At 41.5% G+C, this 18,406-nt stretch overlaps 1 protein-coding gene across 1 annotated transcript; it reads left to right on the top strand.

The window, feature by feature from the left end:
* The first annotated feature begins 458 nt into the window (after positions 1-458).
* On the top strand, positions 459-17,890 carry txlnba (taxilin beta a). The gene is made up of 10 exons (XM_063222899.1): positions 459-565; positions 1,758-1,973; positions 4,924-5,015; positions 5,338-5,508; positions 8,762-8,956; positions 9,246-9,365; positions 9,496-9,570; positions 15,600-15,692; positions 15,798-15,893; positions 16,113-17,890. The coding sequence occupies exons 2-10, from the start codon at positions 1,769-1,771 to the stop codon at positions 17,292-17,294; spliced, it is 2,229 nt and encodes a 742-aa protein (XP_063078969.1). The 5' UTR covers positions 459-565; positions 1,758-1,768; the 3' UTR covers positions 17,295-17,890.
* Positions 17,891-18,406: the final 516 nt, after the last annotated feature.

Genomic DNA, 18,406 nt, shown 5'->3' with positions numbered 1-18,406 from the left:
TCGGAATTGCGCCATGTAACCACTTTTACAGATGATTCCTTTCAGTCTTTGTTGAAAAGGCTCAAATGTCAGAACATTGCCATGACATAACTGAGAGATTAAGACCTTGTTGTTAAAATGTTGGTGTCAGTAAGGTTATAAGTTGCAACCTTATACTGACACCAGTAACTTATAACATAGGCTCTGCACAAAGGCATGTAAGAGATGGCAACATATTCCTGTAACCCTTTGGAAATGTTGCTTTTATTTTAAAAATCAGGTCCTGATGTGCCATAGATTGCCCAATCGTATTGGTTTATGACGACTGCACTACACAGACGTTTTATGACGAACCAAGGAGTTGTGATGACACGTATGACACAGAAGATGCCACCTCATTGCCGCGCCGTAGAAAATGCTTAGTTAAATTTGGGCCTGAGTCTGTGTGGCTATTTTGAGAGTGCCCCACTGCAGCTGTTGTTTGATATATCAGTTCCTGTGCACTCGACCCCCTCCTCTCTTTCTGGACGCTGGCTCCTGTGAAGTAACTTGTTTCATCAGCCCAGTGTTCCTAGAGCACCTCTTGGTGAGTATCTTTTGTTATGTCGGTTTCGATTGTATGTGAATGTATTGTCCCATATGAGTCAGCAATGTACTGTTTGGTAAGAAATGGACAGCTTGCTACATATTCTTTATGAACAGATTTTACAAGTACTCAGAGTTAAGTTGCTGCGTTATCTATAGCTGCTAAACTTCATATGTTGGATATTGAACAGAAATGTGAGCTGGATATTGTCTTATTTTTGACACAGCACTCTCCAAAAGTATATTACAGATGTACCGAATTTTCTTTTGTCATGCGCATCAACCTACTATGGTAGTTGTAGGGAAGTAAAATGTAACAATGCCTGTAAATCCAAGAAGCATTGGTTGTTTTTGAACAGGTGGTTCTTTCTGTTTGCTGGAATGTTTAGAGGGGTGGATGGTCTGTTGCTATTTTTAGGATGACAGCTAGAGAGCACCACTCCAGAGCTTTTACAATCACTATTTTAAGTACAAGGCTTCAAATTTAAAATGGTAGCGCACCTAAAAGATACACAGTAACATTTTGTGTTTCCCTGTGCACAACATGGCAGGGTCAGTTGACTGCCCAAAACAAATCACAATAGCTCACAGAAAAGCACAAAAACTTAGGGTAACATTTTATTTTAGTGTTACATCTATTAGCATTAATACATACAATGTCAATGCCTGTGTAAGCAAAATCAAACATTTGTTATAAGGTTATAATAAATCCCTAATTGTGCATGAACAAGACATTGGCGAATACATGCCTAACAAATGTTTGATTTTGCTTAGTACAAGCCTTACAAGTTACTTATACAGTATACAGACATTAACATTGTATGCTAATAGACGTAACACTAAAATAAAGTGTTACCAAGCTTAGAAATAATGTAATAATGATATAGACCTGTCACATAATAATGTTCATTTTAAATATGCATACTCACAAAGTAGTTGCATTAAGGTCATTTAGTCTGCACATGTGTCACATGTACCGCAATAATTTACAGTTACTGTAATGGAATGGGTCCTATTAACTATGCCTTTATTGTTATTTTTTTAATAGTCATTTCCCACAACTGCTGTGGTCTTGTGACATTTTGAAAACAAATCAATACGGCTACTTATTCCATAGCCAATTGCCCAACAGTCTCTCAACAAACTTTCAATGATTGTCTGTTCCCTCTACTCTCTCATTTACGCATTTGAAGAGCGTCCATCCATGGAGAACACTGTGGAACATCAGAATGGCAGTGACCATGAAGAAGGAGACCCCATGGAGGGCTTCAACCAGCAACTTGAAGACATCGTCAAGACGTACGGAATAGCTGCCGCTCTCATGGAAGAGCAGATCTCCAATCTGGAGAAGCAAGAGCAGGAGGAGCCTGGTGGGGACCAAGACGTAGCCGGCCCCGGGTCTGCCTCAGGTAGGCCAGTATGGGTCCATTTCATGCTTGTAGCCTACCTCCTGACCTCTCCTTGTGCTCCTTGTGACCTTATGCTTCGCTAATGCCCTGCTTCTGTGGAGAGAACAATACAGTTTCCCCAATGTCAGCCTTGGCAGAACAACTTTTGGGGGATGTATAACGTCCATTTTGTCCAACAGTTTTAGTAACACCTACGTTTTATTTTACTTTAGACATGCAGAAGTTTTTTATCTTTTACCTGACATGTTTCGACGGTATAGCCTCCGTCTTCATCAGAGGGTGGGCCATTAAGTGTAACTTTTGGGGGACATTTCTCCATCCAACATTCTGATTGCAAATACAAAAATGACCTTTGAACTGTGCTTGTGTGAGATATTGAATAACTCTATTGTCACTGACGTTTTGCCTCACACCATGCAAAAGGAGAGGACGAGAGATAGGCCTATTGAGCTGAACCCTATGAGACTAAACAAGTGAAGGATATCAAGCTCAGGCTCGCCAGATCCTTTCAAATGTGCACAGTTGCCCCACACACACCTTTAAAGTAATATGACTTTTTATGTGTCACGGGAATTATGACACACAAGTGTTTCATTAGTGATACCTCCCATTTACATCCTAAGCCTACAACAGAATATGCGAGGGCACAATTGAACTAGCATAGGATGGGAATAAGTGTTTTCATTTAGTAATTTAGTATGAACAAAGCATGGGAGATTTTGGAAGATATGTATAGATGTGGGGCCTTGAGTTTCATTGGAGCCTTGGATCTTGGTAAAATTGGCATTGTAGGTCATAACTTACTTACTTTTGTGATTGTTAACAAAAGCGTTGAAGTAATGCATTTTGGTTCATTTTATTAAAGAAGTCTGTCTATTTGCCACTTCTCTGTTTAAGTCTGATGCAGATCATGTTAACGCCAATATCAAGCCTTTGGTTACACTCACATAAAACACCATTGTGTCCTATTCTGCTACTATCAACATGACAGAGGATGTAATGTTACAAGCACAAGAGCAAAACGCAAGGCATGCTTGTGAACAGACTGAGAACAAAATCCACTTTTAAAAATTGTACACAAATATTTTGACCGATAAATTAAAGAGGCAATATAGGTACCGGTATACACACTCTGTGTTACTAATGGTAATGGGTGTATTATAGAGTATGGTAACCAAAATCCCTTCTCTTCTCTTCCTGCGTGTGAATTATTCCCAAATGTGTTCAGTTTGATCGCAATTGTTACATTTTGGGATGTTATTACATAGTGCTCTTTTACTACTTGAAACCACCAAGTATGAACCATAATAACGAACAATAGTGGCTTGACCAACTATTCATACACAAAGGTGTGTACAGTTGCATCAGCACATGCTCAAAACGAATCAAAATAACCTTACAAAATGCTCTTTGTGTGTCTGAGTCTGGGTAATAGGCCTACTGGTAAGTGCTCCTCTTTAGCTGAAAATGTGTTGGGAGCTCTAGCTGTTATTCCAATGCAATGCCCTGCCATAATTTACCAATATAATCTACAACAACAACATTAATTTCTATTACCTACATTTCAGGATTCCTTACAAGGATTTCTGCCACCAGCTCTCATTGTTACGTCTATTCAGTAATTTCCTTGACAACCATGTTTACCCACTCTAAACGGTGAGAGGTATAGAGAAAAGACACAGAATTAACTTAACAATCATGAGAAAGAATGAAAGTAAGTTTAAAGTAATCACGTTAAAGACATCCCAGCCAGAGTGAGACAGAAAGAGAGTTAGAAAGTGAGTACATACAGCATGAGACACAGTTGTTGTGGCAGCTCAAACGGATTCTATACACTGTGCAGTGTAGTAATTTGATTATATTATGTTACACTTGGTAGACACTTTTATCCAAAGCCACTTACACAGTTGTTTAGGTGCATGGTGTTGGTTACAGTCCCTGGGGCAAGGGGTTAGGGCACTTCACTTCAAGGGCACTTCAGCCATGGATTAGTGAATAGGAGAGTGTTCACATTACCATACCGGATTCCATCCTGGTTCAAAATGACGCTTTTGCACACCTCTGTAGTTGGACTGGGGCTTAGGACATTATCCCAGTGGAGTTGTCATTCAGATGTAAAGAAATCCTGCACACTGTCCATTCCACCAACAAATGAAATGGACAGTGTGCGGGATTATGTGATACCATCCTGCAACCGCTCAAGACCAAGTTCATAGTCTCATAATGCACACCGCTTCAACAGTGGAACGCCATACTAAACATTAGTGGTGTGGATTGGCACTGCCCTCACGATCCGATTCGATCACGATTCGGGAGGTAGCGATTCGATTCGATTCAATTCTATGCGATTCGATCCGATTCAATTCTACAATTCATTGCAATGCATTACATTTCTACTGAAAGCAAAGCAAATGTTTCATCAGTCATGATGAGGTAATACCAGTAGTGAGATACTGAGCAACAATTTATTGGTTGTTTTCTGGATCAGTCTGTATCAGTCTTGCAATGCTTTGAAGTACTTTTATTTAATTTGACATTCATTTGCTCCCAAAATATCCACGGAAGTAATTGAAACTTTAAAAAATTGCCGGATCGATTCTGGAAATTGCCGGATCGATTCTGGATCGTCCATGCCCCGCATTGGATTGCATCACCAAATCGATCATTGTTGACACCACTACTAAACATTGAAAAGACTCCACTACCATACAGCACTACAACATTACACAAAGTCTTCAGTAATACATTGATTCTTGGTCATCACCATTCTGGTAAAAGCATATTTACTGTTTAACAGGAGACTTGCCTTAGATTTGTTTTGTTTATGATTTGAGTTGAGTCAACTTATCTTCTGTGTGTACAAAATAAATTACGTCAGCAAAACAAGTACCCAAATTTGAGTAGACTAAAAGTCTAAAATGCAAAACACATGTGCTCTCTGTCCATTCAGGAAATGGCACTGCTCAGCTCATGAAGAGCCTGGAAAAAGTCAAATCACCCGATCAGAAGGTCAAGATCCTCCTGGAAAAGTATGCAGAGTTAGTAAGTACTGCCCCATAAATCCTTATTCAGAAAAAATCCAAGACTAGACTGTAGGCTGATTTAACTTGACTCTAGCCAGCTGAATGTACACAGTATGCATGCTCTGCATCCATCTGGGATTTCTCCATTGGAGATGTACATGTATATTTCAGAATCCCTAACTTATTGTGTGCGTGTATCCACAGTTGTCACAATGAGACAGTTAGTCTCTTTACCAAGGGAGCGCAGTACTGTATACTACCTATACCTATTTGTATAATATAATAAAACTTACTCATGTAACAAAGTAACACAAAATAACACATTTAATTTGCACACACAGCTGAAGCGTCAGCAGAGCGAGCAGAAGAAGAACAGCTTTCTTGAAAAGAAAAGCGAGTCACTGAAGATGCAGAAAGACAACCTGCACCTGGAGCTCAGCAAAGCCCTTCTGGCCCGCTCTAAACTAGAGGAACTCTGCAAAGACCTCCAGGGCTACAACAAGACCTTGAGGGTAAGTGGGTGCGAAAGTCTTTAACATCAAGATTCAAGATGTCTTTTATGATAAATACATAAAAGGTGTGTGTGTGTGTGTGTGTGTGTGTGTGTGTGTGTGTGTGTGTGTGTGTGTGTGTGTGTGTGTGTGTGTGTGTGTGTGTGTGTGTGTGTGTGTGTGTTTACTGCACCAATCTACCTTCATGAGGCCACTGCTATTGGTGGGGTCCTTGTTCCATGTGGGGCCCAAATCCTGCAAAGCCCTCATGTTTTGACCCCTTTTGCTGGGGTAGTTTTGTTGTTACTGGTAAAAGTGAAAGTGTGAAAACTGAAAACATACCTTCACTGACAGGTGAGGGTTAGGAATTGTTCTGGGTTGGGCACAGTTTCACATTCTTTAGTTATGTATTGTTCTTTAGCTATGTATTGTTGATGTGAATAGAAGTCAATGGGAGTGTGTGTGTGTGTGTGTGTGTGTGTGTGTGTGTGTGTGTGTGTGTGTGTGTGTGTGTGTGTGTGTGTGTGTGTGTGTGTGTGTGTCTGTGTCTGTGTCTGTGTGTGTGTGTGTGTGTGTGTGTGTGTGTGTGTGTGTGAAAAAGAGAGAGAAAAAAATGCCTCGCTGTCTTCTTCATGCGTTCAACGATCATCAACAATCATAGTCCTTCATCTGCACGTCATGAGCACCAGACTGGCTATAAACTGCACCAGACCCATACGGACGTGAAACAACACACACATTAGAAAATGTTACTGACAACCATGTCATGACAAGCAGGTAATTTTAATGTGTTGTCATTTAGTTATTTGAGCAGCCAAATGTACTCTCCGTCAGTGGATACTGTATGTATGACATACTGTAGTAGGTTGTCATCAATCAAAGTGCCTCCGTTCTGTAACCTCTGTTCTTTCCGCTCCACTGACACACAGCCATGGCATGTTCGTGGTCAGAGTCCTAAATTAACTGTTTCCATCACCATCCAAAATGGCTAATAGATGTTAATCTTTCTAGCAAAGTACACACTGACTAATGGGTCAAAGTGGATAGTAAGGGCATATTCAGACCAGGAAAGTTTGATAGTTCACTTTCTTTAGTCCGAACCAAACAGGGTAGGTGTGCATACGCCCTTAGTTGGTCTTTCCTACCAGCCAAACAAAAATGTCACCAGCATTTGGCCGGTTGGCTGGTGTTAATTTATGGCCCTGTTCGTGGTAAATCCCAGATGACTTGCCACATAGATTCCACCCACGGGCTTTAGGTCTGCCAGGGAGTTAGCAGAACAGAAGCAGTTTGGAGGACAACATCAACCATTTGGTTGCACACACTGACTTGTATAGTATAACTTTATAATAGAAGTCTGTGGGTTGCACACACAGGCTTCCACCCTGTCTAATGACTGCCCCGTTCTAATGACCTCCGTTCAATGTTACAGTCTGCCTTGTCTGCCTTGTCATTGTCAAGTTATGATCTCGGCACAATTTTGATATACTGTATGTTCAATCGTTCAACTATTTACGACCAACGGGCTGTACCCGGCCTGCCAAGGCATGGTCAAGGGATTTGTGGAACTGGCACTCAGTAGCACTGTAACCTGAGAGAGAGATTAGCTAGAGAGCCTTCATAGACCTAGAGCTAAAACTTAACACACTGGCCCAAGGTTACGCGATGTAAATAAGTGGACACATGATCTACTGTGGGTGCGGGCAAAATGTGTATGTGTCAGCTTGGTGGATCAACATTGATAGATAGGGCTGCTGATAGCTTTGGCTGGGACCAGGCCAAAGTCATTTGAAAGGGCCCCCCATTCAATACATACGTACAATGTAATTAGGACCCTAGTCTGCCCTACCTTCTTCCTGGGCCTGAGAAAACTGACCCCTTTGTCCCCTCCCCGTTGGCTTCCCTGGTGAGAGATCACTTATAAATGGCTCCCGCTGCCTGGCTGGAATTAGTAGGCCTACATAACCTGCAACCAGTACAAGCGCTGTTTACAGCCAGCATACTAATATGGCATCCATATAGATAGTGCATGTAACCAAGAAATCCTGTATGAGGGAATGCCAAGGGTGAGCGAGAAGATTGCTGTAAGGAGAATGAGACTAGCAGGACATTGCTAAAGGCACCCAGAACTGCCCGCCAGCAAACTGGTGCTGTGGGAACCGTTACATGGGTGCCGGTTAAGAGGACGTCCCACAGTAACATATGTGGACATACTCAAGAAGGACGCAGGAACCCAGAGTAACAGCGAATTGAAAAGATGTATGGAGAATCGGGATGACTGGAAGCAACGATGGAAGGCTCGTCTGAGGATGACCTAGAGAGATCCATGCCGTAGCCTACTCATCTATGGTGTAAGAAAGCCCATTATATGATTTCAACCAACACTAACAGCAGCCTGGCCCTACCATGGTGCTAACGGTAGGGCACTCATCTACTATGCGTCCAATCCGGGTTCGATTCCCGGCCCGGGTCCTTTGCTGGCCCTTCCCCATCTCTGGGTGCATTCCAATATGCTACCTTGCGTCCTCCACTTGTGCTTGTGGCCTCGCCCCGCCTTCTGGCCCCTCCTCCGTGGAAAAAACAATAAAGTTTCCCCGCTGTCAGCCGAGCCAAAACGATTTTTAGGGGACTATTCTTCATTCACCATCCAGTTTGCAAATGAAAAAGGACTTTACAATTGAGATTTTGCGAGATATTGTATATAATATAACGCTGTTGTCAGTGATGTCATCACAACGTATTACTTCCTGGTACGAGGCCACAAGCACAAGTGGAGGACGCAAGGTCACATATTGGAACGCACTCTCTATCTCCCAACTTACTTCCTGTCTCTCCTCCACTGTCCTGTCTGATAATAAACAATAAAAGCTTGGTTGTCAGGATCATTTTAGAATGTGGTGCGTTGTTTCACATCCTTATGAGTCTGGTGCTTCTCTGGCAAGTCTGGTGCTCATGACGTGCAGATGAAGGGCTATGATTGTTGATGATCATTGAACGCATGATGAAGACAGCCGAGGCATTTTTCTCTCTCTTTTTCACACACACAGACACACACACACACACACACACACACACACACACACACACACACACACACACACACACACACACACAGACACACACACACACACACGGAAGTCACATTCTAAGTTGCCACCTCTCATGGCACTTGTTTTTCTATTCTTGTTATTAGTCTTCCTATTAATTGTTACTATGTTGTTACATATTTTTTGTATAATTATTGGTGCTGTGTTTTTTTACTATTCGTTTCCAGGGTGAGTTTGTGCAAAAGTTTAACGATGACGAGTCAAAGAGAAAGGAGGTCACCACTCACTTCCAGACGACGCTGGTCGACATCCAGGCGCAGATTGATGAGTACAGCGTCCGCAACCTCAAGCTGTGCAAGGAGAACTCCGACCTCGCTGAGAAGCTCAACAACATCATCCATCAGTATGAGAAGCGTGAGGAGGTAAAGGCACCTTCAAATCTCTTCGAGACTTGGTCTGACCAAGAGCATAACAATTAACATTTCCCAAACGGCATGATTGACCCGCCTCCCTTGGTTTGCTACTGGTTGTTTGCTTCCCGACAAAGTGGGAGGAGTTCCTGATTTTTCTGGAGCTCAGAAACGATATTTGTATTGCTCCTGGCCAGACTAGAATCAACACTGAAGGTTTGGCCAACAACATGAAATTAGCCTCTAGGTCTAGATCTCTGTGTGTGTGACACAGGATTCATCTCAATTCTTTTTCATCTAGAGCCTGGAGAAGATCTTCAAACATCATGATGTGCAGCAAAAGTTGGCTGAAGCCAAACTTGAACAAGCAAACATTTTGCTGAAGGAGGCCGAGGTCAATCACAAGAAGGAAAAGGAATATGTAAGTTACACCCAGACAATTTGATAGTCTTCCTTATTTTTGTTTTTGTTTGTTTGTAGTTTTATGAGGTTGGGATAGTCTTGTCTTGGCATTACAATGTACACTGCAATCTCTCTGTTTTTGTTGGTAGTTGCTTAAAGAAGCTATTGAGAAAACAAAGAAATGCTACGCAATGAAGGAGCAGGAGTTATCAATGAAGAAGCAGGTAAATATTTTTTTTTCAGTTGTCTGTCTACAGCCACCTTTCATGTTTTCTGTTTAAACAGTTATTGACACAGGCCGCAGAGTGGAAGCTACAAGCTATACAGCTGAAAGATCAGCAGACTATCATGCAGGTTCAGGTGACGTGTCCTCCCACCTTACCAGTTGCTCACAATTTATCTAGAAATATATATCTGACATCACCAAAGAACACAAGAGTTCAGTGTACCCTTAAAAGTCTACTGTGTAGCATCTCCTTCCCTATCTTCTAACATGCTTGATCAGAAAATAAATAATAATAACATACCTGTTTTCAGTTTACTATTTCATTGAAAGTGGAAAATGAGAAATGGGTCATGTCCCTGATTAGGTAAAGTAAATCAAGAAGGCGGATTTGCATGACGGCGGGACCCCCCAACCCCTTCATATATTGTACCTTCATGTACTGTAGCCTATCTATACATAGGCTACTGTATAAATGTAAACAAATGTTAAAGCAAATTAACTCCTTATCACAGAGCCTCTGTAATAACCTCATTGTCACCAAAACGGTCATGACCAAGTCTTAATCGGGTACATAAGACTCCTTGCATTATCATAGCAATGTTGCAATGATGCAGTTGAGTGTTTTCAGCAAAGCGTGAGTAGGCTCGTTGAGGCTACGGACGCTTGAAAGTGACAATGGTGATGATTGATTCATGTAAAAAATTTATGAATGGACAATGGAAATGTTGATAACCTTGAATTTTACACAATGTAAAAGGTGCGTATGCTATGCAAATCCGACCATATATTTACAGCAATCAGTGTATTTTATTTGAATTTATTATTTTTGCTGTAGAGAAAATAAATGGGGGGAACATATGAGTACCAAAATCTGAAGAGAAATACCTGGATTGACACAGATGCAGCAGTTTTGTTCGGTAACACTTTAATTGAAGCCGGTGTCATATGCATGTCATTACAGTATCATAATAGTGTCATGAAACAGTCATAGATAAGACATAAACATTATGTCCATTGTATAAACATTTTATGACTGTTGGTGGCCGTAAGTGACATTCGGTGCCTTTGCCATAACCGAATGTCACTAAGGCCAACAGTAACAAAATGTTTATAACATGGACATAATGTTTATGTCGTATCTATGACTGTTTCATGACACTAATAATAACATAATTGTGCCATGACACTATTATGACACTGTAATGACATGCCTATGACACCGGCATCAAGTAAAGTGTTACCTTTTGTTCTTTAATCAATAACTAGACACTAATTCCACATTCAATATGTTGGGCACCGATGAAAAAAAGAACTTCAGGACTGTTTTTTTTCTTCATTTGTAATGACACAGTCCATTTGCTGTTGATGCACCACATGCAAACCAAGAAGCGTGTGGAGTTTCTTTGTTGATGACTGGTCAGTCCTTTTGTTCTGGGAACTGCACTATGTCCTGTCAGTTTCTTCAAATAATTTCTTAGAATTGACACCAGAAGGTCAGTTAGCTTTTTAACAGGAAAGAGTCCTACAGTCTAAAACAGTGTTTCCCAACCAGGGGTACGTGTACCACTAGGGGTACGCGAGCACACTGCAGGGGGTACTTGGAAAGATGTTATTATTATAAAAATGTATGGAGCAGTCACATCAGGACAGAGAAAGCGATATAGGACATGAATTAGGGGGTACTCATAGCACAACAAAGAGGTTTAGGGGGTACGCGAGACAAAAAAGGTTGGGAAACACTGGTCTAAAATACATGTATAAAATAGAATGTTCTCTCTACCTGGTTAAAAAAACATACTCTATATTAGACCATAAGATCATCTTTAGCTTTGATCACATCATTTGTTACGGCATGGTGTACTTACAGTTTATAAGGGTATAGTGTGATTTGTTAGGCTAATTGTTTTTTTTTTATTAATATTAAAAGGAACAGAACACTCAGTAGGGTTCAAGGCTGTTTGTGTCAAGTCAAGTCAAGTCGTATTTATTTATTCCCCAAAGGGGAAGTTGGGTTGTAGCAAAGTTATTAAAACAGACCCCAGACACTACACAAGATACAAAGCGGATTCCAAAAAAGTTGGGACACTTGGTATTTTGTGAATAAAAGCAAAATGCTGCCATTTTCAAAACATTCATTCCATGTGTAAGATGCACAATGTCACAAGGTCGGCATAGCAACTGTTAAATGGAGGCAAAAGTATTGTTTTGGGGGAAATATGTGTTCATTTAAAATTCGACCCATGCAACAAATCTCAAAAAAGTTGGGACGTGGCCAAAACATGTTGGTATAGTTAGATAATTCTAAAAATAACACAAGGAACAATATTTTAAAAGGAACTATATTGACTGCCAACATGAATGCACAAATGAAATACCATCACAGAAAGGCTGTGGCACTCAGTAGCGAAGATTTTGAGGCACTAATTACTGATCTATTACACAGAAAGATTGAATTATCAAAATTGCAGGCATATAAGGCCTATTCCCGTAATATGGAGTTCTGTAAAATCATTGCACGGGTTATGATATCATGACATACTCATCGTCAATAAGCAAACTCTGACACTCCAACAATGACAGCTGTTGAAGAAATGACCATAAACACAACACTTGATTAAAGCACATGATGCCGACATTAAACAGAGTTGCAAGTGGCAAAGCTCATTCTAAATGGACCTAGGAGACATGTGAAACTGTCCTCTGATTACAGAATGGAAATATTTCAATCTTTTTTTAAATCATGGAGGCATGCACCCTCCAGGTTATGAAGAAAATGAATACTTCAGCTTGTTTTAGTAGTCAGTCTGAAAGAGAGCATATATGACGGTAAAGGGGTGCAGAGGTGCCTTGGTTATGGTCTTCTTACTCATGTAGAGCATTAAAATGAATGTTTAATGATATATACAGACTTTAAACAGCATACATAGCTACCAAGGCATTATATTTTGGAGTACCGCCTTTGGATATTACCCCATAATGGTGGCAGATTTCAATCTCTACTATGTTCCAATGATGTGGTTCCATCCTAAGAGTAAACAGGTGACACAATTGTTCTCTTGCAGTCAGGATATGCCACATATTAAGCATAACAATAAGGGGAACAAGTTGAAGAACACACCTATCAGTTGAGCTGCTGAAATCGAGTCTCGCACATCCAAATATTTTTTGAAGAAAATCATGGCATCAGTTAAAGTATCTAACTGTTAAGTATCTTCCCTTGTGTTATTTGTAGTCTTATCAAACATAAAAAGCATTTTATTGGCCCCGTCCCAACTTTTTTGGGATTTGTTGCAAGGGTGAAATTTCAAATGATCACATAAATACCTCAAAACAACAATTCTGCTGACTTTAACAAATAATATCTTGTCTGTACGCAATGCTCTACCTTATTAACGTATTGAATGTTTTGAAAATGCCAGCATTTTTATTTTATTCACAAAATACCAAGTGTCCCAACTTTTTTGGAATCCGCTTTGTAATACCTAATAACATACGAAGGCAGATCAACATAACACACTGACAAGATCCATGCACCACGTATGACACCATTTACATCATAGATAGACCTCTAAAGCTCTTTCACAAATTGGACATATCAGAGTCTTCAAAGGGGTTTATGGAAAAAAGTTGTTGTTGAAAACCTTAAATTTGATAAGTATGCTTATTCTAATCTGTGTTCATAGGACAGTAGTAAAAATAGCTATTTGTTTAGTTGTTAGAGACTGATACACAGATTACTCATATGTTTTAAACATCAGGGGCTGCAGATTTTCCTTTATTCATATTGGAGTCTACAGCTAAATCTGCTGTTGGCAGGAAATCCAAGACTGAGTCCTGAAATGGAAAAGGCTTCCCTCTCCTAACCTCAGGGACAGATTACTGCATGGGCCTACCAAGCCTCTATATTTCCAGTATACAAACGTATTTCATTAAAATCGCAGTTTTAGCAACTGTTCTGAGGAGACAGCCCCCCAACCCGCAACAACATAAATTCTCACAGACGGCCCAAAGGCCTGAATCTTTTTGTTAACAAGCAACAGCCATTGAGGGGGGCCTTTCTTCTTGTTTGGCCTAGGGGCCCATGGAATCCTGGCCTAACCTGCACTGTATCCTCAAAACCCAGTCCCCTTGGTAGACAAAGTTGTTCAAGTGAGGTAAACCTAAATACAGAATGCAACCACTATCTACCTCAATTCTTGCCAGAAATCAAGACAGTGAAAGACTTGTGTATGCCAAGGTTGGATATTTGTGACATACTGGTTATTATTTTATTATTATATTGCATTTGGCAGACGCTTTATAACCAAAGCGACTTTCAAAAGAGGACATATTCAAGCCAACATCACAAGCAAATACAATGTGCACAGGAGATATACAGAACAACAAGTGCAGTTGCAGAGGGGGTTAGTTTTTTTTTTTTTTTTTTTTTTTAATTAAAGAGTAAATAACGAGTACACACACACAAACTAAACTAAACTGAACATCATGTCAGGAGTCTGCCCTGGGGCAAGGCCAGTTCAAGCATTAGTCTAGTAGATTCTCTCGAAAGAGGAAGGTCTTCAGTTGTTTCTTGAAGGCTGCAAAAGATGTGCTTAGTCTTGCTGCCTCTGGGAGACCGTTCCACCACTTGGGTACCACAACGGAGAACAATCTTGACTGGGAGTACCTAGAGCGACTGGATGGCAGAGCCAGACGGCTTGTGCTGGATGAGCGCAGTTCTCTTCCAGTAACATAGGGCGTTAGTAGGTCCTTCAGATAAGCTGGGGCCGTTCCTGTGATGGTTTTGTAGGCAAGGGTCAATGCCTTGTGCTTGATCCGGGCGGCGATCGGTAACCAGTGCAACTCAATAAATAGAGGAGTAACATGGGTCCTTTTGGGTTGATTGAATATCAACCGTGCCGCCGCATTCTGGATCATCTGCAGAGGTTTTAGCGCACAAGCAGGTAGGCCTGTCATGAGTGAGTTGCAGTAGTAAACGCGGGACAGGACAGTGGCCTGCACCAGTCGTTGTGTAGAATATTGTGTCAGCACAGGTCTGATATTCCGTACGTTGGACATCTGGAATCGACAGGTCCGGGTGACTGAGTCGATGTAGTTGGAGCATGACAGCTCATCATCAATCATGATGGTTATGATGGGCCTTAACCTACTAAGACATGGCACCTGTTACAACATTAGCTGTTACCAGAATGGCAATGACTATGTTGCAATGTGTTACTAAAGGCCCTGTGTACTGTCATATTGGTGTAGTACTATGGTAGTGAAGCTTTTCAGTGACTATAGAGCTTGAAAGCGGACGTGACATCCTTCCACGTTCACGGAACCTTAGCTGACCATCTAACAGCACGGTAGCGAGTAAATATCTTCTGATTCCAGTCATTATATGCGCTGTGTGACAAATATGCTGTTTTAGGAACTAAATTTAGATTATTCATGCAAAAACATGAATATTTTGTTCAGAGGTCGTCTGCATGAAAAAATTGAAAAAAAAACCCTGGGGTGAATTTCTCGAAACCAAAGTTGATTTCTACATTAGCTACTTTGTTGCTTTCAATGCATTTTCCCATTGGCAACTACCGAAGTTGCTAACAGGCTAACAACTTCCCTTTTGAGAAATACACCCCTGGTTTGGTGTTTGGTCCAAAAAATTATGTAAAAATATCAGAAACAACATATGTGAAGTCTGTGACACAATTCAAAGGGGATCAAAATATAATTTTAATACCGCCATTGGATTACATGCAGATTTTTTCACCTAAAAACGTCCTGAGGTTATGCCGTCTCTTTCGAGCTCTATTACAGCGCTCCACTGGTGAAATGGTGTGCAATAACCCCTCACCGTAGAGCCTCTGTTTCAACCTTGTCACCAAAATAGTAATGACCAAGCCATAATCGGCTACCCAGGACTCCTTGCATTGTCATAGCAAAGCTGTTATGATGAGTTGAGTGTTTTCAGAGTCAATTGGGTCCACTGACGGGCCCTTCTGCAGTTACTCTCATTACGCTCTGTTCTCTTTGTTGTTTCAGCTAGTTCTGTACTCCCAGAAGTTTGAAGAATTTCAGTCTACGCTTGGGAAAAGTAATGATATATATGTCACCTTCAAAGAAGAAATGGACAAGGTCTGTATTTTTTCTTTTTCCTTTCAAACCTTTTTAAAGTAAACACCAAAGGCACCTTTCTTTGGAGGGGTCATTGATTACATCTGTCATCGTACATGTCTGTAGATGAGAGGCAAGATGAAAAAGCTGGAGAAGGAGTCAGACTTCTGGAGAGATCGTTTTGAAAACTGTAACAAGTCACTCATGGAACTGATCAATGAGGTATGCATGCTCAATGCTATGGTTACCAAATGAACTATTCTATTAATATAGACATTAAGTTGCATTTCAACATGTTAGCCAATAATGTTAGCAAAAGGCACTAGCTGGCAATCATTGTTAAAAAAAATTGTGTGATATTTTTTCAGTATGTAAATGTATTATATTAAGCTTTTATGGCTGAAATTGAAACATGCTTCTTCCCCCTTATCTCCCAAACAGAGAACTGAAAAAGCAAAGGAATTTGAGATTTTTGTCCTCAAAGTGGACAAACTCGAGACCTTGTGCAGGGCTTTGCAGCAAGAGAGGAAGGGTCTGTACGACAAAATCAAAGGCATTAGGTATGAAATGTTCCATCCGGATGTGCAACAGGCAACCACAATGAAAGAGGAAGAGGTGCCTGAAGGCGGGCTGGAGAAGATCGGTGTGCTGGGTGTCACGACAGAGATGGCCAAGTTGAAAGCTGAGCAGTTGCGACTGCAAGAACTGGCCGCCTCTATCACAGCATCTGTTGAAAAAAAAAACCAACCAGGTGGCTCAGACGAGGAGGAGGAGAAGGATAAGGGGGAGGACAGCGCAGCAGACAACTCTAACAAGATGTCACCTGCACCTGAACTGGTGCAAGAGGCCCAGAAGTCAGAACCATGCAAACCAGAGTTAGCAAAAGAGCCGATTAAGGCTGAAACACAGGTTTTAGAGCAACCGAAGGTTGCAGACATTGCAGAAGTGGTTAAAACTCAACCAGAGGTACTTCCAGTTCAATTGGTCAGCTCTTCAGAAGCTAAAACAGAGGGGCAGGTACAAGATCATGTGAAGACAGAAGCAGTTGTGCCCACGGAAACTGCGCCAGTCGTAATTTCATCAGGCGAGGGAAACGCAAACCAACAACAAGAACACAGCGCCTCAGCCCAGGCAAGCACAGCAGCTCCGCCACCAGTAGGTGCAGAAAGCACTAAAGCAGAGGTGTCTGTACCAAAGGCTGAAGAGAAGCCCCAACCTGCCCCGCAAGAGAAGCCCCAACCTGCGCCCCAAGAGAAGCCCCAACCTGCCCCGCAAGAGAAGCCCCAACCTGCGCCCCAAGAGAAGCCCCAACCTGCCCCGCAAGAGAAACCCCAACCTGCCCCGCAAGAGAAGCCCCAACCTGCGCCCCAAGAGAAGCCCCAACCTGCCCCGCAAGAGAAGCCCCAACCTGCGCCCCAAGAGAAGCCCCAACCTGCGCCCCAAGAGAAGCCCCAACCTGCCCCGCAAGAGAAGCCTGCTGCAGAGGGACCAGCCAAGGCTGAGGTAGTAAGTCAAGCGAAGCCACAAGCCACGCAGGCAAAGCCACAGACGCCCAACGCAGAGGCACAGGCGTCCAACGGAAAGCCCAAAGGAAAAAAGGGAAAGAAAAAAGGAAAGAAATGAGCACTCACCGGCCTTATCTGGAAGCTCATTTTATTTTATTATTTTTGGCACTGATTTTTTTTTTGAACTTTTATGACAGTAGAGATAACATTTTTGACAATATTTGTATTCTTTATATATCCTATAGCCAAATGTTTACATGATTATTAGAGATGGCGTATTGTACAATAGCTGTAAGCTTTCTTTGGATATTGTATTATAAAGTATTACCAAATATGGTAGATAAGAGGAAAATACTTCAGGCTCTGACTTTTCCGGGATCCATGTGATGTCAGGTGAACGCCCCTTTAGGAGACCTGCGGTTAGGAGACCTTTGGATCTCACGGTTGAGAATCAAGGAGTTCCCTTAGCGCTGTAGATGGCGGTAGCGCACACCTTGTCCAGCCACCACCAAACACCACTAACAGAGAAGAAGGAGGGGACAACGCCCCCTTAGGAGACCAAACTTGAGCACACTCTTTTGCATTGGGTGGGCGGAGTTTGAATCCTCTTTCTTTAATCTACCCTCTTTGATATTACCATTTTTAATTTAAGGAGCCCTTAGTTACCAATGCTGATTAGATTCCTACTCTAAAATAAAGGTGTCATTATTAGTATTTCATTGTTTTATTGTCTTTCTTTCAGGATCCATACTATTACAGTTTTGCCATGTTGAGGACTAATTTACATTTGATGGTTTGTGTACAAAGTATGAGTTGACTCTTCACTAGGCCTAACTAATGCACATGTAGGCTACTGTATCTCTCCAACAATGCACGTCATACCGTTTGCATGCATTCACACATTTGGGAACCCCAACGGGAAAAAAAATGCTATCCAGTCAAACCCAAATGATGTCACTTCTTCTACCCAATTTCATGGAATTCAGTTGGCTTTTGCCATGCACACCTTCCCTCTTTGTGATCAAATGACCAGTCTCATCTTGCCAGAGTATGATTTCCCAAAATGCTTTTAAAGGAGAAGTCCAGTTTTTTTTTACATTAAGGCCATTTTCTGAGTGGTCTGCAATGTTTTAGAGTCCCCCTCACCGTTTATTTCATGTTTGCTGCAGTCTCTGTTATTTGGCTTATTTGGATTTGATCTCAACCAGCTTTAGAATGGCCGTCTATGGG

This window comes from Engraulis encrasicolus, chromosome 18 (assembly GCF_034702125.1).
Source record: "Engraulis encrasicolus isolate BLACKSEA-1 chromosome 18, IST_EnEncr_1.0, whole genome shotgun sequence".
Lineage (NCBI taxonomy): Eukaryota > Metazoa > Chordata > Actinopteri > Clupeiformes > Engraulidae > Engraulis > Engraulis encrasicolus.
The sequence above is the reverse complement of the archived record's forward strand: the minus strand, read 5'-3'. Positions and strand labels throughout refer to the sequence as shown.